Source organism: Sardina pilchardus, chromosome 19 (assembly GCF_963854185.1).
Source record: "Sardina pilchardus chromosome 19, fSarPil1.1, whole genome shotgun sequence".
NCBI lineage: Eukaryota > Metazoa > Chordata > Actinopteri > Clupeiformes > Clupeidae > Sardina > Sardina pilchardus.
Window position 1 is genome coordinate 22,549,029 of NC_085012.1, and position 24,743 is coordinate 22,573,771.

The following is a 24,743-nucleotide window of genomic DNA, read 5'->3' on the forward strand; positions in this document are numbered from 1 at the left end:
AGGCCCATTTGCGCTGCCAGATCTTCATAAATATTAATTCAAAGGGTGGTTACAATGCTGAGTTTCATGTTAGTAGTGCGTGGGGAGTTGGGAGCGGGCCGTCTGTGATACGAGTCCTATTTCTCTTTTGAGCGAGCGCCCATACCGCGCCAGCCCACTTACGCAGTCCCAGTCCTACATTAGGATTCGGGAAAAGCCTTGAAGCAGAGAGTTCACAAAAGGAAACGCGTGTGTGTAGACCATTGCCAGGAGAGTTCATTAGGAAGGAAATCACACTAAAAAAACTAGAACACCGGGCAGCCTGGGCCTCGTGGGGGCAGAAAGAAGCCCAGAATCATCGGGCCGAGTTCTCTGCTGACAGAACCGCTATTGAATGCATTTCAAAGTGAGAGGCAGACAGAGACAAGTGGAGGAAGAGAAGTGAAAATACAGGGCAGACAGAGACAAAGGAAAGTAACTAATCAACTTTGTTGTTTACCGACAGTCATAGCTTGCCTAAGGATGGATTTTATTTAAACCGGTAAAATCCTATATGAAAGAATTACATCACCCCACTGCCAAATGAAAAAGATTGTGTTTAGCTGCAGGGCATTATGACTTGAAGAAGTTGCACTTCATATCACTAAGCTGATGCTAGGCCCTCCAAAGAGTTGGATTAAACACTCGCATTAAACATATAACACCTTTTATAATGCATTATACCAGTCTTAAAAAATATATGATGGAAATAAAGGCAATTATAAACAGCATTTCATAAGACTAGGCAACCCCGCCCCACTGCAGTGGCACCCTCAGAAGCTAAGGATGTGTTGTAGGGAATTGGATCAGACGTCAATTCAATTGCTTTTTATTCATGAATGGAAAGTAATACGTCCCTGCTAGGTCTATCCAACAAACGATTGAGAGCAACTTTTATGAACAGTTTGGGTTGTATTGCTACTACAGGGCATGAATTCAGCTCTAGACCTCCCCCGTCAAAAAAAAGAAGGAAAATGCAGGTCTTCCAAGATTAATTAGACTCTACCCTGCCGGCGAAGACAGAACTTTTGTATTCATCTGAGGGAGGTTTTACAATGTAGACGTCCATCGTCTTCTCCCTTCCCCATTTTCACCATTTTTATGTGCCTAAAAATGGAATGCCTTTTTAACGTGACCAGGACTGATAAATGCCAGGGTTTAGGGACATAAAATCATTTCATACCTCAGGCTGGAGCTACTTTCAAGTACTTTAATTGCAATGATGTCAATGGTGAACACTTTCAAATGTGAATGGAAAAAAATGCAGCTAACTGCCAATATTACAAAATATATTTACAAATACATGTCAATAATAAAAAGAGCTTTTGCAGACAGCATACAAAAATAATCCTGATTTTCCGTGTGTATGTAATTGGAGCACAAACACGCATGAGAGGATCTTATTGAGAGAGTATATGTCATCATATAGATACAACTTCTACTACATACAGTGCAATACAATACTGGGGCCAACAAGTGCAGCATGCAGATACACTGAACAATACACCAGCTATCTGGAAAACAAAGAGGTACTGCACACAGTTTAACAGCAGGTCCAGTTCAGAAGCTATGTTGACAAGTGTAACTGTAAACTGTAACTGTTACTAATGAAGGGAATTCCCCCCACTGGTCGTGAGATACAGCTTTTGCACGAGAGAAACAGTGGCGACTACATTTCAGAACCACTCACAGCACCACATCACGAAAAATAAAGCAAAACACCAAAAAACGTTTGTGCTTTAGAAACAAAATTTCCACAGCTGAAGAAAGAATTGACCAAAGTGTGCCTGTGTTGTCATTGTCTGTCTGTCAAGACTCCTAATGTGTGTTAACATTTCATTTGGATCCTGTCATAACATCGATATAACCATGTGATAAATATGCGATGGCTGACGCCTGGCCTTGATCGTCATTGTCATATAACATTATCATATCAACATTTCTCAGAGCATTGCCATGCCAGCAATCCACATGGTAACCAGCTGTCATCACGCCAAACATCATGTTTGCCATGCCATGGCCAATCACCAAGTCCAATTTTATCATCAAACATAATCTGTCATGAAACATAATTGTTCCATTTACAATGCCATTGCATGGCATGGTTGTGATATCTGACAATGCACGGCCAAAATACAGACCATTTTACAAGCAGTTTTAAATACAAGAATAAAAAGCATTAGTAAGAATACCTTCAGTTGTTTAAGCTTTTTAAGCACATCCAAAGTTGATTACACCAATGAACATAACCGAACTGTAAAAAGGAACACCTTCACTATATCAAAATTTACATTAATTTACAGAACCATGTCTCTGCTTAGAGTGAGATGATTTTCCTCTGAATACCAAGCAGATTATAAATATAATTCAGTATTTCTAAATAATATACCATGCTTTCTTCTTTTGTTTTGTTTTTATAAGTGGTGACCCTGTGTTCTTCTTGACACTTACAAAAACACAACACAACGTGCCTCTTCAATACACAATACTCACACACCCAACATGTTATACATCAATGTCTACACAACAAAAGATGGACCACATAGGGAGTAGTGAGGTACAATGTGTAGGGCATGATAGAGAGAAGAGAGACAGAGAAAGAGAGAGAGAGAGACAGAGAGAGAGGGGAGAGAGATAGAAGATGAGGAAGGTGGTACAGCCTGTTGTCTATGTGACATTTTAGTCAGGATTCAGACATGACATAAAGTCATTTACTAGAACTCTCACGGCTGAGCAATAAAAACCACACACTCGATAAACATCAAAAAACAATTAAGAGTGTGACAAAATTCGATTTTTATCATTAGGTTTGTCATCAAGGTGAAGTCATTTCCTACACCGTTTTAATTAATATGTCAATTTGTCACCTTCTGTGCTCAGTCAGAATTTGGGCACTGGTACTGTATTTATCTGACTCAGGCTGGATAATATGGTTGAGCATAAATCTGATTTCACAGATACATCGCAATATGGTAACCAGTAAGTAGCGACACAAAAACACTCACACATGGAACAATTGGATGTGATGGGAAGAGAGTTGAGGGAACTAATGGGAAGGATAGTGCAGAAAAGGGCATTCGATTCCCGTATCATGGCATCGTTTCACTCTTATCACTCACACCGCCTTTGGATAATGGGCTAAAAATATTCACCATGAGCGAGGTGTTTGGGACAGAGGGGAGGGGAGCTGGCGTTTTTATCTCTACAGTATATCTCCAGGTAGATATGGATCTTTTGGATCCTATTTTGGTCGTTTTTTGTTCTTTCTTTTTTTTTTACAATTAAAGTTACAAAAGCGCAGATGAAAATGATGTATGATTGATTGATAAGAAGATGATGAACATTCACATGGTTGTAAAAATGAAATTCCTTTGTTATCCGACATCCTTTTCCTCTTTAGTTAGATGGGTTTTTTTTCTACATTCCATTTTAAAGTTACATATTGCAAGGTGTTCGTCGACTGTATTGTCCAGAGAAAAGAACAAATATACACATACAAGTCATACTATTCCACAGACCAGTCTTTACGTACCTCTGTAATACATGGGTCGTTGTCCAATATGTGAACTCTATTTGTACATTCAGAGGTATAAAACAAACTACTGTTATGGTTCCAGCTGAATGGGCTCTTGTTCCAAATGTACAGTCTGTCCTGTATTTGTCATTTTCAGTTTAATTATGGCACACTTAATGGACATTTCTTTACACTGGCCAAGCAGCATGTAGCAGTTCCTCCAGTAATCAAATGTGAGGGAATGTTTCTTTGATATTGTGGTGAGGGCAGCAGGGAAAGAATGATGTCAAAATTGTCAAAAAAGGTTTTTCACAAAAGGAAATGGCTCCTTTTGAACAAGACGGGGCTGTATGTTTCACATAATAGTTTGCTGGGGTGGGTGGAGGGGCAGCAATCGGGCTTGTCTGCCAGACAATGGCAACAGAGACAGTTCAAAGCAACACATACATTAATCAAATGGACAATAGAGAGAGTGGACACCTGGATGGATGAGGAACTGGCCAAAAAGACCAGCCTTCACTGTCTGACTGCTGCTTTGCGACACGAAAATGCACCCGCGGAACTCCAGCCAATCGATGGAGCGAACAGCACGATGAATGTTTAGAATGGAACAACAATCTACCCTTGGCTCCGCGATTCCCTTTTTTGGATCCTTCTGTGAGAACTTCCTGAGCTGAAACCTGGCCTTTTGGAGGGCCCAAGAGCACATGGAATGAGGCATCAGTGACCGAAGGCCCGTCTGTTTACAGAAGACGCTGCCCAGGGGAGGGGGGGGGGGGGGAGGCTCAGAGGTCACCGGGGTGAGAGGTCGAAGGTCAGTTGACAGAGCTGTCCTGGCAGGAGGAGGCACGCCGCGTCTTGGGGCTGCAGCGGGTCAACATGGAGATCTGGGTGCTGAAGTTGTTGCCGTTGCTGCCCATGGACGGCTGCTGGTACTTGGTGTCGGAACCCAGGAAGCGCTCCAGGTGCCATCGCCTCCACTTCCTCTTGATCTCCGCCTGCACCTGGACACACACAGGCCAGATGGAGAGAGAGAGAGAGAGAGAGAGAGATGGGGAGACAGAGAGGAAAGGAGAGATGGGAGAGATAGAGGGAGAGATGAGGAGAGGAGTGTGTATGAGAGAGAGAGAGACGCAGATGGGGAAAGAAAGAGAGAAAAAGATTAGGGAGAGGTGTGTGCAAGAGAGGGAGAGAGAGAGAGACATAGACAGATGGGGGCAGAGAGAGAGAGAGAGAAAGAGACAGAGAGAGTGAGGAGAGTTTTTTTTCCTCACGCTTAAGTTTAGTGTTTCAGCAGGCACGCTCTCCTCATGGCGCCGCGAAGAGTGAAAGATGTTCTTTCTCTCAACAACACAATTCTGGCTGCACCTGTTGCAGCCCATGCAGAGCCAAAGATGAAAGGGAGGACGGAAATAGGCCCGTGGTGGCTGGGGAACAGGAATTGAAACGTACTACCACACCAGCGATAAAGGAGCGCTGTCTGCCGGTAAACTTCGCCAAACAGCCCAAAACTATGTGTACATCAATGCCCCGCATAATGGAATGTTAAGAATAGACAGTTTTTTTCCTCTTGTGAAAGTGAAATAAGTAATTTCACAGCAGAGTTTATCTGAAAAGACTTAGAGCCTTAATTCACTGAAGGTCATGCTTATTGTAAAAAAAAAAAAAAAAAACAGGTGCAAACTGGTAACAGAAGAAGTCCAAGCTTTTAACAGGGTGGTGAGGCTGGTGCTGTACACAGAACATCATGCCTTGCATATTTCTTGGTATTTTTGTAATGGATATGAATTCTGTAAGGCATGAGAGGAGGGGGAGAGTATCGACATTGTGTCCTCCTCTGCAGAGGAATTATCTCCACAACTACAATTCCCAGAAGTCCAACTTCACTGAAGGGTGTGAATTAATCTGAAACTCACACCGACATTAACACGCGCTTTAAACCAGCCGAGGTCCACGGACGACATTCTACATATGTTACATCCTTAGTGAGGCGATAGAAAAAAATAACGCTTGGTATGCCGGCTTCAAACTACACCAGTTGCCTCAGAAGCATGACACATATTGAGTTTTCGTTTTATGTGAAGTATGAAGAGGCTGTCTTTAATGAGGGAGTTCTGTCTGAGTGGCTCCAGGTCTTACATCTCAAATGTCACCAATCATTAAGTCTCATTGAAAATGTAGAACTTTATGTTTGACTGCTCCCGCGAATACTGATGCGGCGTGTCGGATAGAGCTCCAATTGGTCCCAGGGAGTCTCGTTGGCGGCGGGAACGATTACAGAGCGCAGTCTGCTGTATGTTAACGCAACTCTGACCTAATTAATGTGCTCGGGGGGTCGTGAACGCCGCCTCCACCACAGCCATAACGACAAAACCGAGAACTTATTTAAAGAGGAATAAGACTTTGTTCCTCCCCAAATGCTATGGGAGAGGAATTGGCGTCAATGATTTTTCACATAATCCTCTCAGCTTTTGCATGCACTCCCTTGCTGCACTTGAACGCTGGAGTCCTACCACCAGCAGCACTTCCCACCTTGACTCAGTATGCTATTAAAATGGGACTGCAGCCCAGGCAGCTAAAATAGATCAGGAGAACCGCAAATCTTTACAATTGAATTGGCACAGACACAACAACTACACACACACATGCACACACACACACACACACACACACACACACACACACACACACACACATACGGGGAGGGGGAGATGGAGAGGGAGAAGTAGACTTTTTGAGAGGGATCTGAACAACAGGAGATACATCAATGTGAAAGACGGAAGATGTCAGCAGATTCACTATTTATGGGCCTTTCCACACTTTGGGAGTAGGAGACACATGCTAATAAGATGGAGATGGTGTGTGTGTGTGTGTGTGTGTGTGTGTGTGTGTGTGTGTGTGTGTGTGTGTGTGTGTGTGTGTGTGTGTGTGTGTGTGTGTGTGTGTGTGTGCCTGGCTGCCTGACTCATCCACTGATATGAGTTCTGAGGTAGGGTGCCAGGGATCCCTGGTTTATTGCCTCTCCAAGGTCAAGCATACTGATTCGGGCTTGATTCGCTGCCACTGCGGGCGAGAATCGACAGTGCGTGTTTGTCTCTGTGTGTGTGTGTGTGTGTGTGTGTGTGTGTGTGTGTGTGTGTGTGTGTGTGTGATTGTGTGTGTTGCAGCATGCAGTGAGAGTCTGCTAAGGAAAGGTGTTGTTTAGACACAGCGTTTACATGTGAGTGAAAGGAGGATGAGCCAAGGGTATTACCTCTCCATTTAGGAAACAGTAGAGGACAGCAACCACAAAACCCTAGCAGAGAAAGAGGGAGAGGGGTAAAGGGAGAGAGAGAGAACAAAAACACTTGTGAGAATCATGTGAGTGTGTCTTGTGAATCTTCTATTATTACCTCCGCCAAGGAGATTATGTTTTCTTTAGGTTTGTTTGTTTGACTGTCTGTCTGTCTGTTTGTTTGTTTGTTTTTTTGTTTGCTTGGAAGATAACTCAAAAAGCTATGGACAGATTTCAATTACATTTTCAGGGAAGGTCTGAAATGACCCAAGGAAGAAACAATCACTTTATTTGAGAATATTTTGGGAGTGATCCGTATCACCGTCTGGATCCAGGAGGTGGTTATGTTTTCGCTTGGCGGAGGTTTGCACTCTGGTCTGCATGGTCTGAGTGCTTGTCTAGTATTATACATGGTATACAAGTAGCAGAACAAATACTTTCACCTGAGTCTTCTAAAGATTTGAGCTACTGTACCTCATACAGCACAATAATAGAGTTGAGACGTTTCTGTTTTTATTTGCTTTAATTTATACACTTCAAGGAAGAATGAAGTGGGTTAGACCGGTTAGCATATAACTCCCTTTTAGCCACAGGCTGGCTATAGGCTAACTGGTATTATTGCAAGTACATAGAGGGGAAAGGCATATCCTCTTATCTCGTGTTCCTTTGAGGAACAGAAAGATAGAGAAGGATCTTCAGTAAGTAAGAATTCTAAGAATTTGTCATTGGCCTCCAGAGACAGAGAGAGAGATAGATAGATAGATAGATAGATAGATAGATAGATAGAGAGAGGGAGAGAGAGAGGCATATACAGTAGAACATCAAGATTACACATTCATCCTATGCGGATGCTTTCTCTGAATCAGTCATTACAAGAAGAACTAAAATAGCTTTTGTCTCTTTTCTTTTTTTTAACAGATCCAGTAGAGGGAAATTAGAATGAGCCATGACTCTGGAGAACTGCCAATGAGGTCTAAAATAGAAACACTCACGGTGTACTTTTAGACAAGTACAATATTTCATTGGAACGAACAAGGGAATGAACTTTCCGCTGTGATGATAAGAGACACAGCACATCCCCGCCTGACCAGAAGAGCTCATATCAGGAGAATGTCTTACATAAGGCTTACATTTAAGGATAAAGGCACACTCTTGTGTGTCAGTATTTTGGAATTTGGGAGACATGGGATTACAGTTTTTCACAATTGCTAGAACACCTTTTTCAGAACTCTTTACCTTTTTCTCAAAACTGTGAACACAAAACTCATTTCTCAAACTACATTCTCGAAACCCTTCAATCTTGTTGCAAAACTGAACAATCACCTCAAAACACTTTTAACTTTGCTCAAAACTAACTAATGGTCTCAAATCATTGAACACATCAGGCAAAATTGCACTCCTGCAGAGCAGTGATAAGACAATACACCAAACAATGGAAGACACAGTTTTCAGGGCAGGGTTTATGGCTCCTGGAGGAATTGTATTCATTCTAATTTGAAAAATAAAATATCACAATGAAAATAAAGAATAAAGACTTATATCACTCTCTACTCATATCCTCTAGCCTATATGAAGATATAAATCAATAGTTTTGTAAGTGAACAGAAAGACAGGCCAATACTGTACTGAATATGATTTGTACTGTGATGCCACAGTCTCTGATAGTACTGTAAGTATGCAATACTGTAATATTGTATTGTGCCTAAATGTAGACTTACTTGGACATACTGATAACTCAGCTCTTTCACTCTCTCAGAGTTGAGCTCAAAGGGTAGTAAGTGTGTAACAGTGGATGTTCAGTGATTACTGTACTGTATGATAATGGACATTTACGCTATTTCTCTTCTGTAGTCTGAATCTTTGGATTACAGTATTGACGCCACAGAGAAACCACTGATGTTGGGTTGGACCATGAAGTCCTGCTTCTCTCATTGGCATTCCATGAACCAGAACATGGTCAATGATTGTTGCCCAAATATCATCATTTACAGTATTGCAACTCTTGGAACTCTCTGTCTTTCTCTTCATCCTCTTCATTCTACCTGCACCCTCCTCTTCCTTGTACCCCACCTCTACTGTAACACGCACTTGTTGTCCCCTGTGTCTCTGTCAGCTCTGAACTGACTTATATTGGTTGTCACATCATTAGACACAAGTGTTATCAATTTTGAGTGGTAGTGTTCAAATGGAGACAACTGTGCTCTAATTGTGTTCAACTTCCGCCTTGTTTGGTTATCAATATAATTAAGAAGTGCATCAGAATGCACAATGTGTTTAGAGTTTTGCAAAAAGGGTTAATGAGTTTGGTAAAATGGGTGAAAGTGGGTGAAAGTAGTCTATGGTTTTGCCAAAAGAGGGAGTAATTCAACAAATGTGTTCAGGCATTTGAGAATTTGATTCAGAGAATGGGGTTTAGTGTTCAAGCAACTGTGAAAAACTGTAAAGCAATTCGATTTTGATAAAAACACAAAAGAATATTTATGAGATGGTGGTTTTCTGCGGTCATACAATAAAGCAGGTTAAGCACAGGCTTTAAAGCTTAATTGTTTGTGTTCCTTGTTTGTCACCCAGGTTCTATTTTTTTTCAATTGGAATTTAGTTTTCAGGGTTTGGATTGTGCTTCAGTTGTTGGATTACAGCCTCTACCAGATGAAATGTAAATATTTATTTATATACCACAAGGCTGGTCGCTTGAGGACATCTCGCATACCTGAAATGATCCCAGAATGAGGTCAAACACCAGCCGCAGCTCTGTCTTGATGTGCTCGGGAATGAAGGCGAATATGATGAAGTTAATTCCAAAGAGGGGAATCAGGAGCAGCGTGGACTTGGCTAACCTCCTGAAGAGTGGATGAAGAAAGCAAACAAACAGAGGGGTATTTGGGAGCAGAACTCAAAATACATGGTCATGTTATTCTGTAAAGAGAAACACATTCTCACACAAACATACTGTATGCATAAAACACACACACGCACACACACACACACGCACACACACACACACACACACACACACACAAACACACACACACACACACACACACACACACACACACACACACACACACACACACACACACACACACACACACACACACACACACACACACACACACACACACACACACACACACACACACACACACCTCTTTATAATGTACTCCTATGCAGCCGCCCATAAAGACAGTGGGCTGCCACTCATAGCCTGCTGCATATAATGTGTGTGATTTGTCTCAGGTAATGCTGTGGAGGCAGAGCAATGGAATAACCCTGCCAGACAAGCATGAGGAGGCCATGGGAGGACAGGAGAGGGGAGGAGAGGAGAGGAGAGAAGGGGAGAGGAGAGGAGAGGAGAGGAGAGAAGGAGAGATGAGAGGACATTGGTAGTTAGAGGAGAGGAGAGGAGAGGAGAGGAGAGAACATACAGTAAGAGAGTAGATGGTAAGAGGACTGAAGAAAGATGAGGCATCAGAGCAGAAAGGATAGAGGAGGAAAAGACAGGAGGTGAGGAGAGGAGAGGGGAGGAGAGATGAGGACAGGAGGAGAGGGAGGGGAGATGAGGAGAGGAGAGGGTGGAGAGATGAGGACAGGAGGAGAGGAGAGCAGAGTAGAGGAGATGAGAGATGAGGAGAGGAGGAGAGGGAGGGGAGATGAGGAGAGGAGAGGGAGGAGAGATGGGGAGAGGAGGTGAGGAGAGAAGAGGGGAGGAGAGAGGAGGTGAGGAGAGGAGAGCAGAATGGTGGGGAGGAGAGATGAGGGGAGGGGAGCAGAGTAGAGAGGTGATGAGAGGAAATTTGCCTGGCACTACAGCAACAGGGCTAGTTTACGAGTGGCACATCATGGAAAGCCACTTAAGCGCTAAGGCCAATGGATCCCCCTAATGGCAGGCCTGTCTGTGGCTGACATTTGTAATGGGGAGAGATGGAGACAGATAGCGAGGCATGCTCAGCCTCATTCATAGTGAGGCTTCAACACCGAACTCAGGCCACCTTGAAAAAACACATACAAAGTGAACATAAAATCTCAAAAATGTGTGGAAAGCGAATGGATGTCGTAAATAAATAAACAAAGAACTCTAGTTTTCTCAGCAGTACCAAAACATGACCGGGCATTGACCTCTCCCAGTGAGAGGAAGGAGAGTCTAATGAATGTCCACCCCACGGTCAATGGGCTTGAGAGCACTACACTTGTGAGTGGGCTACCAATGCTGCAATTATCGAGGAAGCATGTCCAACTGGGAAAAAAGTGAGTGACAAGTGAATGAAGTGACTTTAAGTCTTCCCGACGGCCAATTCCTATCTGTAAAACGTCAATTAGTTTGTTTATCAGGTTCGCAGTGCGTACTACTCACAGATACTGGTTGGATTCGTTCCTTCCGATGTCCGGGCAGTTGATCTTCTGTCGCAGTATTCGCATGATGTCGATGAATAAGATGAAATTCATCTGCCGACAGAGAGAAACGTTGACTGATGTTGTATTTCTAAGTCTAACCGTGCCCAACAAATGATTGACATTTGAATGGGGTTGAAAGGGATATGTCTCAACACCACAATCCATTTTAATGGCAAACACAGCACATTTTACAACAAAGAGACGGAAATAAATGCCAGCTATTTCAATAGTTTGGTTCATCGCTCTTGCAGAGATGAAATGGGTTTACTCTGTGACTAGCACTGATAAAATAACTCAGACACTGCCTCTGTTTTCCAACAGCCTCTTGTTTACTGTGCAGATAAACAGAACTCCGTCCTGCCAGAGCCCTTCTCATGCTGATGTGCCCTGACACCTCGCACTGCCACTGGAGCAGGGAATGTCCACACTGTCCATCACCCGACGGACACAGTCCAGATAGCACTTGGGAGCCGACGTGTTAAGTGCTGGCCAGATATTGGCCGACTCCGAGCCACACCTGGGCCAGATCAGGGCCAGTGGTGGGCATATTAGACACAGGCATGGGCCAGACCTGTTCTTGACTCAGCTGCCAAAGAGAAAATATTGACCCGCCCACCCCCCTTCCCCTCTGGAAAGAAGGCTGATCAAATAGTCTTTTGCGGATCATTCCGCAGTTGCTCTGCTCCCCAACCTGGTGCCTTGACTGCACATTTCATTTTCTTCCTCTTTTCTGTGACCCCACACCCCCCTTACCCTATATCCACCCTGCCACCCTCCACTTCCTCACTTCCATCCACCCATCCTCATTCGCTCTTCCCCAGCCATCCATCCATCTATCTTCCATACACCCCCACCCCCTCCACCCCGTCCTCTCTATGGCAAATGGCCGTTGGATGGGTGGAGTGAGCGCCTGTGAAAGTCTTATTTCACACTGTCGCCCATTATTGATATTTCACATGTGTGCTCATGCCTGGGTGGTAGACAGAGAGAGAGAGAGAGAGAGTGTGAGAGAGAGGGAGAGAGAGAGAGTGAGAGAGAGAGAGAGAGAGAGGTGGGGGGGTCTCTAGCAGGGCTGCATTCTCAGTTGATAGGGCTTTCAGGGCCAGTGAGTCTACAGCTATCTGCCAGTCAAGGGGCTCACTAATACAGTATACTCACACCCGACCCAGGTCAGAATGAATTGGGCTGCATCTCCATCTCCAATACGCCATTTTGATGTTCAGTCATATTTCAAAGTGAAGCACTCGAATGCTATAATATAGCATAGTGACTTTTTGAAGAATTTGAACACTATCACAAAGGTAAGTGTGATGTTATTCAATTAGGATGGTATGAATCAGGAAATTATGCTAATGAACTTTCATTGTGACAGAGGACTGCAAAAGCAATCATGCACCTTTAGTCTTTTTGTACTGGTGCTAAAGGAAGCATGAAACTCAATTACAGCCATTCAAATTAAAGCACCCCCCCACCCCCCATCCTCTGCCACAGGGGGAGTACTGACGACACCTGCGTAGGTGATGGTGATTGATTTATTCTCCACGGCAACTGTGACTGACAGATTTGTAATGGGCCGCATAAGCTCGGTCCTCCAAAATGTCTGCTCTCTTGTCAGCCATGTATGTTCCGTGCAGTCCCCCTCGTCAAAATGGGTCAATCTCGCTCACAGCGGGCGTCGCCGGGGGATAGCTCACCAGGATCGACGTTAATATGGGTGTCTTAATTATCCACCAGTAAGGGTCGGTGTTCTCGATGATGTCCCAGCATCTGTTAAAAAAAATAAATAAAAAAACCCCCACAATGTTACTGCAGGTCCAGAGCACCAAGCAGACTACACTGACAGAAGGTGTGTGAGTTTTGATGCGATGTGATAGGTGATAGGTTCCCCATGGGCCAGGTGAGAGAGCGATTGCTTTCTGGGCATTTATCTTACCCTTTGTCATCAAAGTAGGCCTTGGCAATGCCCCAGGCTGCGCAGAAAATCATTGGACCACCTATAAATACATAAGATGAAAGGGAGAACACCTTTTGATCAATATCACCGCGGGAAACCAAGTTACCAGAGTCTGAGGCGGCATGGATGGGAATCTAACTAGATCCAACCAGCAAGTTGCATTGCCCACGCTGAGAGAACAGAATCATATCCCACCTACAACTACACACACACACACACACACACACACCAAGCACGCTCTGATGCCTACCCCAGCCGATCAGGATGAAACACCAGAAGTACTTCCTCTCGGAGAAGAAGGAGACGGCGAGCAGCGCGTGGAGGTAGAGCCCCTCCACCAGCAGCCAGAAGAAGCTGGCCATGATGCAGTACTGGAAGAACACCATCACCGCCTTACAGCCCACCTGTGGGATCAATACACATGATCAAGACCCTTTGATTTGATCAGTTAGCAGCATCATTTCATAACAGCACATAATATACCATACAAATACACTGACAAAAGCACTGGAACGCCTGCAATTACACTCACAGGAACTTCAATGGCATCACATTTGAAATCCATAGGTATTACTGTAATATGGAGTTAGCACCCCCTTTACAGCGGCTTCCGCTCTTTTGGGAAGGATTTCCACAAGATCTGCATTTGTGAGGTCAGGCACTGAAGTTGGATAATCTCGGGCTGGTTCGCATGGTCTGTTTGTTCATCCTAAAGACTCTAGATTATGTAGAGAACCCTGTTCTCTGCAAGCCAGTCAAGCTCTTCCATACTGTCATTATGGACATTGCTTTGTGCACCAAGTACAACCATGCAGGTGAAGAAAAATAGTGGAATAATGGTTGTTTTTCAGGGTTGGGTTTAGGTTAGTAAAGGGAAATCATAATGCTTCAGTATACTGTACCAAGACATTTTGGACAATTATCGACTTCAAAATATGTTGGGAATAGTTTGTGGAAGCCTTTTTTGTCTCCAGTATGAACCTCACTGTATCCCAGTATCAAACTCTTAATCTCACTCTAGTTGAGCCCCAGGACCACTGAAGAGCAACTGACTGACAGAACAAGTCACGGCCGTCTTCCTTTGGTTAAAGAAAAAAACATATTTATTTAATATTCTACAATGTTTGAGCTATCAGAGTTATGGCTCTGTGTCTGACAGTAGCTTTTACAAGCTGACAGGCAGACATTACTTTCTGTGCTACAAAAGAAGATAGAAGGAGAAATGAAATCCTGTATAATGTAAATGTGGCTCCATTCATCTCTATGTGATTCAAATATATAATTGAAACAGTGTCAAAAAAAATCCACTGATGTTGAAATCTGTCCTCTCAGTTCAACGTTGATAGCAAAAAACTAACCATCAAAGAACGCTCAAACTTAGAATTTGAGAGAGCAATTAGAGATGTGCTCATTAACAAAAATCAGAAGTTCATCTCTGAAATGTGTTTGACACTCATGTGCACCAAACTCTGTTTGGTTTCTTTTAACAGCAGAAAAACTGACCGCACCACAAAAAGGGTGGGACTTGCACTTGCTCCATTACAAGTCCTGTATGTGGATTAAAGGAACAAAATGGAGGAATTTATATATATGCCCCTTGGCATTAATATTGAACACCATTTAGCGCTGAAATGGTATGCAGTTAGTCATAAACGGCTTAAATCATAAACTGAGTCTACCCTATCAACGTCACATAGTGTAATATCAAGTGTTCAGGGTATGCAACGACGATGTCAGACTTCATTCTCCTTATAGATCAGTTTAACATCAGAATGAGTTTGAAGTGAGTGAGTTTGAGTGAGTTTGAATAAGTCAAAGTAAAACAACTGCCTTGCAGTGCTTTAATAAAATCTGAAAACAAAAAAACGGGCACTGAACAGCAATGGCTGCCGCTGGTGACAAATGCATGTTAATTTATACAGCAGAGAGAAATGGATGTCTGCAGTCTGTCAACGGATTCTGAAACATAATTACTGTTTCACTTTATCTTTCAACTCCTCTTTCTCTTACCATCACCATCCCTCTCTTCACCCTCCCACACAAGGTATGTTGACATATCAAAATGAAGTTTGAGCTGAGATTACATACCATTTCACCTCAAATGAACATCTCATTCTCATTCAAATCTCATTCAAACCTCTGACTGACTAGACTGGACTGCCACCACAAAAGGCAAGGCCCCGCACTCGTCCAGATGTGCACACGACCCGCCTCACAATCAGCCAATCATCAGTCTGCAGTACACGTTACATAACCGATATAATGTCAAGCGTGAGATGAAAGTCACACTCACTCAATTAGTGGCCGATTTTACCCAGAGCAACTGACGGTGCAGATAAGGCATTCATTTCCTCAGTGTGTGGAACCAAAACTCTATGACCCTGCTTATGCCAGCCGTGCTTTAGGACAGGAACATGGCCATGGCAGACATAATCACACACTCATAGTACAAAAACTTCCACTGAAACATTACAGCTTATTGTTAAAGGGATATTCCGCCATTTTTGGAAATACGCTCATTTTCCACCTCCCCTCGAGCAAAACAATCGATAGTTACCTTGTTCCCGTTCATCCAGCCATTCTGTGAGTCTGGCGATACAACTTTTAGCTTCAGCCTAGCATAGATCATTGAATCGGATTAGACCATTAGCTTCTTGCCTACTAGCTTCATGTTTAAAAGTGACTAAGATTTCTGGTAATTTTCCCATTTAAAACGTGTCTCCTCTCAAGTTAAAAAGTGCAAAAAGACCAACTGAAAATTAAACCTGGCGTTTTTCTAGGCTGATTTGACATGGAACTACACTCTCATCTGGCGTAATAATCAAGGCAACTTGCAAACATACCATAGGCGCAGTGATATCGTACGCAGCATCTGAAAATAGTCCCCATAGACAACAAGCAGTAGTAGTGCCAGTAGTTTGCAAGTTGCCTTGATTATTACGCCAGATGAGAGTGTAGTTCCATGCTCGAGGGGAGGTGGAAAATGAGCGTATTTCCAAAAAGGGCGGAATATCCCTTTAACGTAATGTAAAAATAACATTAACACAAACATCCATTACAGCAGTGGGTTCTTACACTGGGGAAAGGGACCCTTAGAAGTTGCCAAAAATACTGGAGGGGTTGCAAAACAATTGGCTGTTGGAATTAAGGAAAACGTTGAAACGTTTTTAGATGAATTGAAGTGTTTCTCTGAAAGTGAACGCTTTGATTTACGCAAACTCAAATCTCTACCTACGTCTCAAATCACCTGCTGGAGCTCAACAATGAGGTGCGCAAGCTTCCCAGGGACAGAACACTAGACAGCCTTCTTCTGTCACAGAAGCACCAGTTATGAGTGCCAGCTGTCTACTGGAAAATCATAAAATGGATGGCCAAAGGATACCATGGAAATTCAGTGCAGTGAGTGATCGTACGCAATTTCAAGAACATCACATTCTTTGGCACATGCAGCAATCATCTCCCCATGATCCGCAAGCTGCCCATTCCGTGGGTACACTGTAAAAAAAAGAACTCTGTAGACAGCGTAGGCTCTGGAAACTGGAGAGAAAGTGGGGGCAGCCTGACTGTGCCCCAAACAAAAAACGAAACCCTGTGTGGAGTTTCTCTAGGAATACTGAATATGAGCTACAGTACCTCTCTGGTGTGCTTCATTCAGAGCTTCCTGTGCTAGAGCAAACTGAACATAAACACCTTTGGCATTGACATAGCATTGCCTACCTATGCAAGAAGACATATTCTGCCTGTGCCACCAATGCCTGTATCACAATTATCTCAAGAGAAGTTATAATGTAATACATAGAAAGAACAAGGGGTTGCAGGACTTGGTCAATTTGCTCAGGGCAGTCACCAAACTAAATGTTTATGGACCATTGATTTCATGACAGCTTAATGACTTAACTTTTGAAAAGACCAGTTATATCTTCATTTCTTCTTCAATACTGAGATACAATTATTATTCCATTTCCCATGCGTAGTATGTGTATATGTCTGTGTGTGTGTGAGAGTGTACGTGTGTGTGTGTGTGTGTGTGTGTGTGATTAATGAGTTAACTTTTGAAAAGATCAGTTATACGCCCTTTTCTTTCGAATTCAACAGTGCACTCCTCGTGGGCCTCATGGCTGTCTGTTCTGTGTGTACTGTTGCTTAATAAACTCTGCTGCCTGCCCACAGTCCCGCCACTGCGGAAGAGAAATGGATCAAAGTGACCCAAACAGAACTCTGCACCATTCCAACCAATCAGCACGGAAGCAAGGGGGGCAGTGTGGCCATCTGCTGAGCTCAAATACCCACCACCTTTTGCCAGAGTCACAGACCGCACCTTTAACATGCTGTGGTGAAAATAACATTCCACCATGACAGCATGTGAGTTGACAGTGGCAAGGAAAGATGTTAAAAGATGAAGCCTAGACAGCATAGTCCCCAAAAGCCATGGCTGTGTTAGTGTCCAGTCCACAGCCTTGAGGAACTCTAACAGAAGTTACAGTAAACGGCATGAGCAGAATAAGGATGTTCACATTTGCCTCTACAAAGGTAAATGGGTGATTTTGGGGTGTTTGATGTTTTTGTACATATGGGTGACTGATTTGGGTACAGAGCATGAGGGAGGAGAAGGTGGCTGGAACCTCAGTACGCAAGAATAAACAACCAGGAGTAGTCTGTGTATCTCTCTCTCTCTGCGAGTGTGTGTGTGTGTGTGTGTGAGCGTGTGTGTGTGAGCGTGTGTGTCTGTGTCTGTGTATCTGTGTGTGAGTGTGTCTCTTTCTCTCTCTCTTTCTCTCTCTTTCTCGCTGTGTGTGTGTATGTGTGTGTGTGTGTGTGTGTGTTTGGAGTGGGCGGCGGTGGGTAGGAACAGACACAGCGAAGCAAGATAACAAGATCATGCCCATTCTGCCTGGCTGCATTAGAAAGCTCAGCTTCCACAAAGACGAAAGTCACCAAAATCAAATCTGATGTTTTAGAACAAATTTGTTGATCTTTTTAGTCTTTTCAGACTCCTCTCCCAATCTCTCTCTCTCTCCCTCTCTTTCATGTGGGCATGACAAAAACAAATAAATCTTGGTCTTAGTGGTCAGTGACAAGAATAAGCTCGGAGACATAATGAATTAATATGTCATTTGCAATGTCTGCATGTCTTCAGTCTTCTGCATTGACTCACACTTTCCATGATGAGAAGGGAGTCTCGAGCTGGACTTTTTTCGGAGGGGATGGGAGGGGTCAGGGGGCGTCGAGGTGGAGGACACCATTTGGAACATCATTATAGCGATCCCTCAAGGGCAACACAGTGCCTCAGAAGTCAATCCAGCCCTGTCATTAGCTAGTCACTCATCCAGGCCCGAAATGAGGTTTCCCTCGCAGGGGGGCTGTTAATAGGCCTAAATGCTGACCATTCCCCTTCAGTGGACTGACTGATGCGGGGGCAGTGTTTGGAGTGTGTGTGGGTTGGTGGAGGGAGGTGTGTGTGTGTGTGTGTGTGTGTGTGTGTGTTTACAGTGGGTGGAGGATTGGGGAATGGGGGTGGGAGGGGGGGGGGGGGCGGGCTGAAGTTGGGGTTGGGCAGAGCTGGGGGACTTGGATGGTCAGACAGCTGGGTGATATGAGTCCAAACAACAAACAAACTCTGCGACAAAGTCACTCAAGTGGAAGATGAGAGTGGAGAGAGAGAGAGAGAGAGGGATGAGAATAGGCACATACACACACACACACACACACACACACACACACACACACACACACACACACACATACTACGGATGGGGATATGGAATAATAATTGTATCTCAATATTGAAGGATAAATGAAGATAAGACAATACAAGAAAAATGTTAACACAGAATAACATTTGTTTGTGATATAAATACATGTGCTCAGTTGAAATGAAAAGAAAAATGTTGGAAATGTGCACATGTCATACAGCACTATGAAAATTGTTACATACACACACACACACACACACACGAGCACGAGCACGAGCACGAGTACGCGCACAAACACACACACACACACACACACACACACACACACACACACACACACACACACACACACACACATCGGCATCTTAGCCAACTTCCTGTACCTACTGGTACCAAGGAAAAACATGTTTACCGTATGCATTAACTGACGTAGGCTATTTCTGTACCAGAGAAACTGTGGTTAACACATGGTTAACACAACGTTGATATCATTTCTTGAAATGTTTCCAGCTAACGCTGCTGACTCTTCCCTTGCTTCCTCTAGACAATATTTCTGCTGCGTCCTGGACGAAACATGGTGCATGCTGGTGCATGGTGCGTCCATAACGACAGGGTGACTATGTCTCCCTCTACACCAGGTCAGGACGGCCAATGAGGGGCTCGATGGTGTTTCAAGCCCCCAATGTCATCTTCCAGGCAGCGATGCCACCGTCGAATGAAAGGCACCTAATCCTAACCCTTAACCTAACCTTAACCCATGCCTAACCCTAGCGCCCTCCAGGGAGCACTGCCTTGAAGACAATGTTGGGGGCTTAAAAGACCAATAAACCAATAAAGGGGGTCTCTTCCAAAGAGCCACAGGATAGAATTAGACTTCCACCATTATTCAGGCTGTTCTCAAATGTCCAGTCATAGCACTGTAAGACATGGGGGCATACTGTATCTAACATACAGTAAGCAGACAGGGAGCCTGGTTTAATGCTGACAGTAGGCTGAAGCCAGTAAATGAATGTGCAACCTAATGATGGTGTACTAAACAACATGGAGGGTATAATCGATGCTATATCATACTAGTAAGAACTACATCATGGCCTTCACAATTTGGCTGCACTAGTCTACTGGGCCTGTGGCTGGCAACTCCTACAGCACTTCAACAGAGAACTGTAAAGTGTTACACCTACAGAGATATACACAGAAACAAAAAACAAAACAGTTTAAAATAGGATGTGTGTGTGTCGCACAGACACATACACACACACACAGAGAGAGAGACAGACAGAGACAGACACACAGATAAACAGATAAACAGACAAAGACACACACACACACACACACACACACACACACACACACACACACACTTCAAGTTTTAAATGCCATGTCAGGAGCTCTGCAAGCGGCGGCATGAATAATTGATTAAACTGAAAGTTTTTCCTGTCAGAAATAAGACTTGTGACGAAAGGCATCCAGGGAGAAGTTCTTGATGTTCCTTTTTTAAAAAATCAACCCATTCAGTTAACTTGAAAAAAGAAATTAACACCTTTCCTGGCTGTTCAAAACACCATTACAAGTCAACACATTCCAATGTTTGATTTGAAATATCATGTGTTTGATGGAGGCCATTGCATTAGGCCTTTTTGAGCTGTTTTATTAAGGAGTCATTTCTCATAACCCTGATCAGACAACACCTCTTTTTTTTCTTCACTGCAAAAAAAAGAGAAGAAAAAAAACAGGAAGTGATGTGTTCTTTTTTTTTGTCCACCAAGGGATTGCATAGGGGCTTGGCAGCGTCAGAATGGACCTGTCTGTAGTTTTCTAATGCGTACAAATCACACAAAATTGCTTGCGGAGAGCCCAGGCAGAAAAATGCTCCAGGGTGACAGCGAGGCTTGTGAAATGGATTAAAAGCTTTCCGGAAGTGTGTCGGTGTGTGTGTGTGTGTGTGTGTGCGTGTGTGAGGGGGAGTTGGGGGGTGGGGGGGTGCGCGATGCAATGGACAGGGGTCTGACACACACACACACACACAACACAACGCACAACACACACGCACACGACACGCACACACACACACACACATACTGTACACACACACACACACACACACACACACACACACACATAAAGATACACGCATACACAGGACAGACAGCGTGTTCAATGTCACTACTGTATATGATCTGCTTAATATGTGTAGAGGCTCCAGGCATCTAATACATTGTTTTATGATGAAGTGCTTTTCTTCCACAACTAAAATGAGTGATCCCTGGCCTGACTTGGTATTATATATCCGGCTGGATGCTGAGCTTGTTGCTTTGTCTCTGAATCATGTAAAACCCATACATGTAGGTCATTTCAGAGATGTGCATGGAAGTACCACAGTCATTGGTTTGACTAATTACAAGTCTAAAATGTTAACATCCCATCCACCACGGAAACAATCCAGTTGAGTTAGAATGACTGCATTAAATTGCACAAATAAAATATGTATCTTACAAATAAAAACTCAACTATGACATGCCATGTCAACATGTGCAACGACATCCTAACACCCCCAGATGAATGTCTAGACTCAGGAGCCTGGGAATGTTTTGTCCGTTCTTATCGTCAATGTCTTCAGTTCACCTACAGCATGATGGAACCCAGACAATGAACTTGAAGGGAGAGTATACACAATGAGAGTTTTATCTATGGTTAATTGCTGCCTCTCTTACACCGTGTGTGTGTGTGTGTGTGTGTGTGTGTGTGTGTGTGTGTGTGTGTGTGTGTGTGTGTGTGTGTGTGTGTGTGTGTGTGTGTGTGTGTGTATGTGTGTGTGTGTGTGTGTGTATGCACATTCATATACATGTGTTTGTGTCTCTGTGGTTGTGGGTGCAGTCTATGTAAAAGAGTATAAATTTGTATACATGAGTGAGTGACTGCGTGGTAAGGTATGTAGGTGTGTATGCACACGTGCAAGTGTTTTTGAGTGTGTGTGTGTGTGTGTGTGTGTGTGTGTGTGTGTGTGTGTGTGTCTGTGTGTGTGTCTCTGTGTGTTACTGCCAGGGTGGTCCATGAGTTCCCATCCCCACAGCTGGTTCTACTCTCTCCAAGACACCTCCCCATCAGGAGACATAAACTTTATACCACACACTTCAACACACACACACACACACACACACACGCACACACACACACTCTGGGCCCTCTCCTTACGGTTAGTTATCATGTGCTCTGGGATGGAATGTGACGTCCTGCTTCTGAGCTGAGTTAAACTAGCCTCCAAAACATATAAACTACCACAACACTTTTATTTGGACAATTCTGCTAGAATAATTAAAAGAACATTAAAAGAACAAAACTGTCCAATTACGCAAATGCGCAAGACACTTCTCTCCTCTAGCAGCAGCTGTTTCCAAGACTTCATTACATACAAACTGTTACTGTAAGTCTGTTAAGCCATGACAAAGAAAAAAGACACCATTTCTCAGCGACAGCACCAGCGTACGAGTACATTCCTCAGACACTCAGCACGGCTTCTCCTCACATAGTGGAACACATCTCAATGGAACAGCGACAAAAGGGCGTGACCCTTGGTGTGAATGCAGTGCGTCTCTCCTCCAATCAGGACTGAGGACTTACAGAGCCGTTGGAGGTGCAGTCGTAGTCGTCGTCCGGCGTGTAGAGGACCACGTCCTTGATGAAGACGGAGATGGCCTTGAAGATGAAGGACAGGAAGAGGTGGATGTGGATGTAGTTCCTGGTGCAGTGAAGCTTCCTGGGAGGAGAAGAGCAACAACTTATGAGAGGGCTTACCAGTCATGCACAGGGATGGATGACTGACTGAATTTTGCATAATGGATACACATGCATGTACATGCACGTGCATATACAGGCCCACACTCACACATAGACATACATGTACACGTACACACACACACACACACTCACACACACTCACACACACATAATGGACACACATGCACGTACACGCACGCGCATACAGGCCCACACTCACACATAGACATACATGTGTGTACACACACACACACACACACACACACACACACACACACACACACACACACACACACACACACACACACACACTCACACACACTCACACACACATATAAACGCATAAATACTATACACATACACACATTTTCTCTGGCATGTGCACATGAGACAGAAGATGAGGCAGACATTGTTCTGCAGAAACCTCTTGAATTCTAATCACAGTCTCCACTCAAAATTAATGAAGGATAATTACATAACAAATTACATCCCAGAGCCTTGAGTTCATAACGGCGTGCCCCAGCGGAGTTCCAACAGCAATACACATTGGAGGGATTTCAAAAAATCTCATTTACCCCAAGAGCATGTGACTGAAACAAGTTTCATGCTGTTCAAATGCAAGCGCTGGTTCAATGCTATTGACGGGGATCTGCTACGACTGGGAACACACTGTTATTTGTTTGGAAGCAATTTCTGATTTGTGCACTTGTCGTGCCAGTCCAGACACTGTTCAAATAAATGGTGCCGAGAAAACCCCACAGATGCTTGTGTGTGGTGTTTATGGAGCCAAGAGAACATTCTGCGACCCCCCCCCCCCCCCACACACACACACACACACACACACACACACACACCCACACACCCACACACACCCACACACACACACACACACAGCCTGCCCCCCTCCACCAAGACAAGAAAGTGCCAGTAAATGCCCCGTGCTCATAAGGGGTTGTTTTTGTTCAAACAGAAGCTTATGGGTGTCCGTTGGGTTAAATGGAGCACATAGCGTTCTGAGAGCCTTGACAGCGATCCACTTACCCTCTGACAAACTGCCAGAATATAGCCAGAGCGTAATTCTATTTGGTCAGAGCGAGGCCACAGTTGTTTGGTATGGGCGAAAAGCATTAGAGTCAATGGCAACAGTGCGCCAATGGTCCATTCAAAATGCACAAACACAAAACAAGGTTGACGACATGATTCGTTATTAAAGAGGCCATTTTGGCTTGGCAAGAGAAGGGCTAATGATAGGCACCTAACAGGGATTCGTATTTGAAACCACTGAGCACGCTGTTATTTTTGCACTCATTTCTATCTGAGGTGTGCAAAAACCACAGGAAGAACATGCTATTACCAGTGCAGACACAGAAAATAAATCCTTAATAGGCTCCTGGGCAGAACAGAGAGTTAATGAAAAGGTCTCTTTGTTGATGTGTATTTTAGGAAACAATTTCAGCGATCTCATTCTGTCTGCGCAGCAGTGCTCAGTCAGTGAGGCTAGATTTGATCATATCGAATAAAGCAAACTGCGTCTGATTGAGAGTCAAGCAGTCAGGCGTCCCCGTGACGCAAAAAACTTAAAAAGAAGTCACTGAACCAAGCGAAATTCAAACAACAAGTCAAGTGGGATAAATCAACACTTGGCAACTTCTTTGTGAGAGAAGAGGCATGTCACTTTTTTCTCCTAAATAATTATGCATACAACAATCTTCAACAGAGAATATTTAAGTAATATGAAAATATGAATTAAATAATACAAATACATGTACATTTCAATGTTAGTTTGGTATTTCTTTCTGAAATGTTTTTTTTTTTAATGTTGTAGGGTAGGGTGTAGGGTCATTTAATATATTGTTTGATTGCTTGATTAATGTTTTCCTGTCCAAATTTGCACTATTCAGAGAATGATGAATGAGTATTATGGAAATAGAATAATTGTTTAATAACGACTGATTCAAGGGCTACCCAAAGCATCGGACTTAATTCCCTGATGTTTCTGTTTGCAAATAAGATGTGCAACATGGCCTGTAAATCTTCCAAATCTGCTGAATTCAATTCATCACACACAACACACACACACACACACACACACCACACACACAAACACACACACACACACACGCG

At 43.7% G+C, this 24,743-nt stretch overlaps 1 protein-coding gene across 1 annotated transcript in view; it reads right to left on the reverse strand.

The window, feature by feature from the left end:
* Positions 1 to 1,227: 1,227 nt before the first annotated feature.
* Positions 1,228 to 24,743, reverse strand: part of vipr1b (vasoactive intestinal peptide receptor 1b) — a 61,922-nt gene continuing 38,406 nt past the window's right edge. The window contains exons 6-13 of the mRNA XM_062521500.1: positions 22,464 to 22,599; positions 13,403 to 13,556; positions 13,132 to 13,192; positions 12,893 to 12,965; positions 11,158 to 11,249; positions 9,517 to 9,646; positions 6,786 to 6,827; positions 1,228 to 4,536 (exon numbers count right to left, since the gene is read on the reverse strand). Coding sequence (XP_062377484.1) covers positions 4,348 to 4,536; positions 6,786 to 6,827; positions 9,517 to 9,646; positions 11,158 to 11,249; positions 12,893 to 12,965; positions 13,132 to 13,192; positions 13,403 to 13,556; positions 22,464 to 22,599 — 877 coding nt within the window. The 3' untranslated portion in view covers positions 1,228 to 4,347. The remainder of the gene's footprint in view (positions 4,537 to 6,785; positions 6,828 to 9,516; positions 9,647 to 11,157; positions 11,250 to 12,892; positions 12,966 to 13,131; positions 13,193 to 13,402; positions 13,557 to 22,463; positions 22,600 to 24,743) is intronic.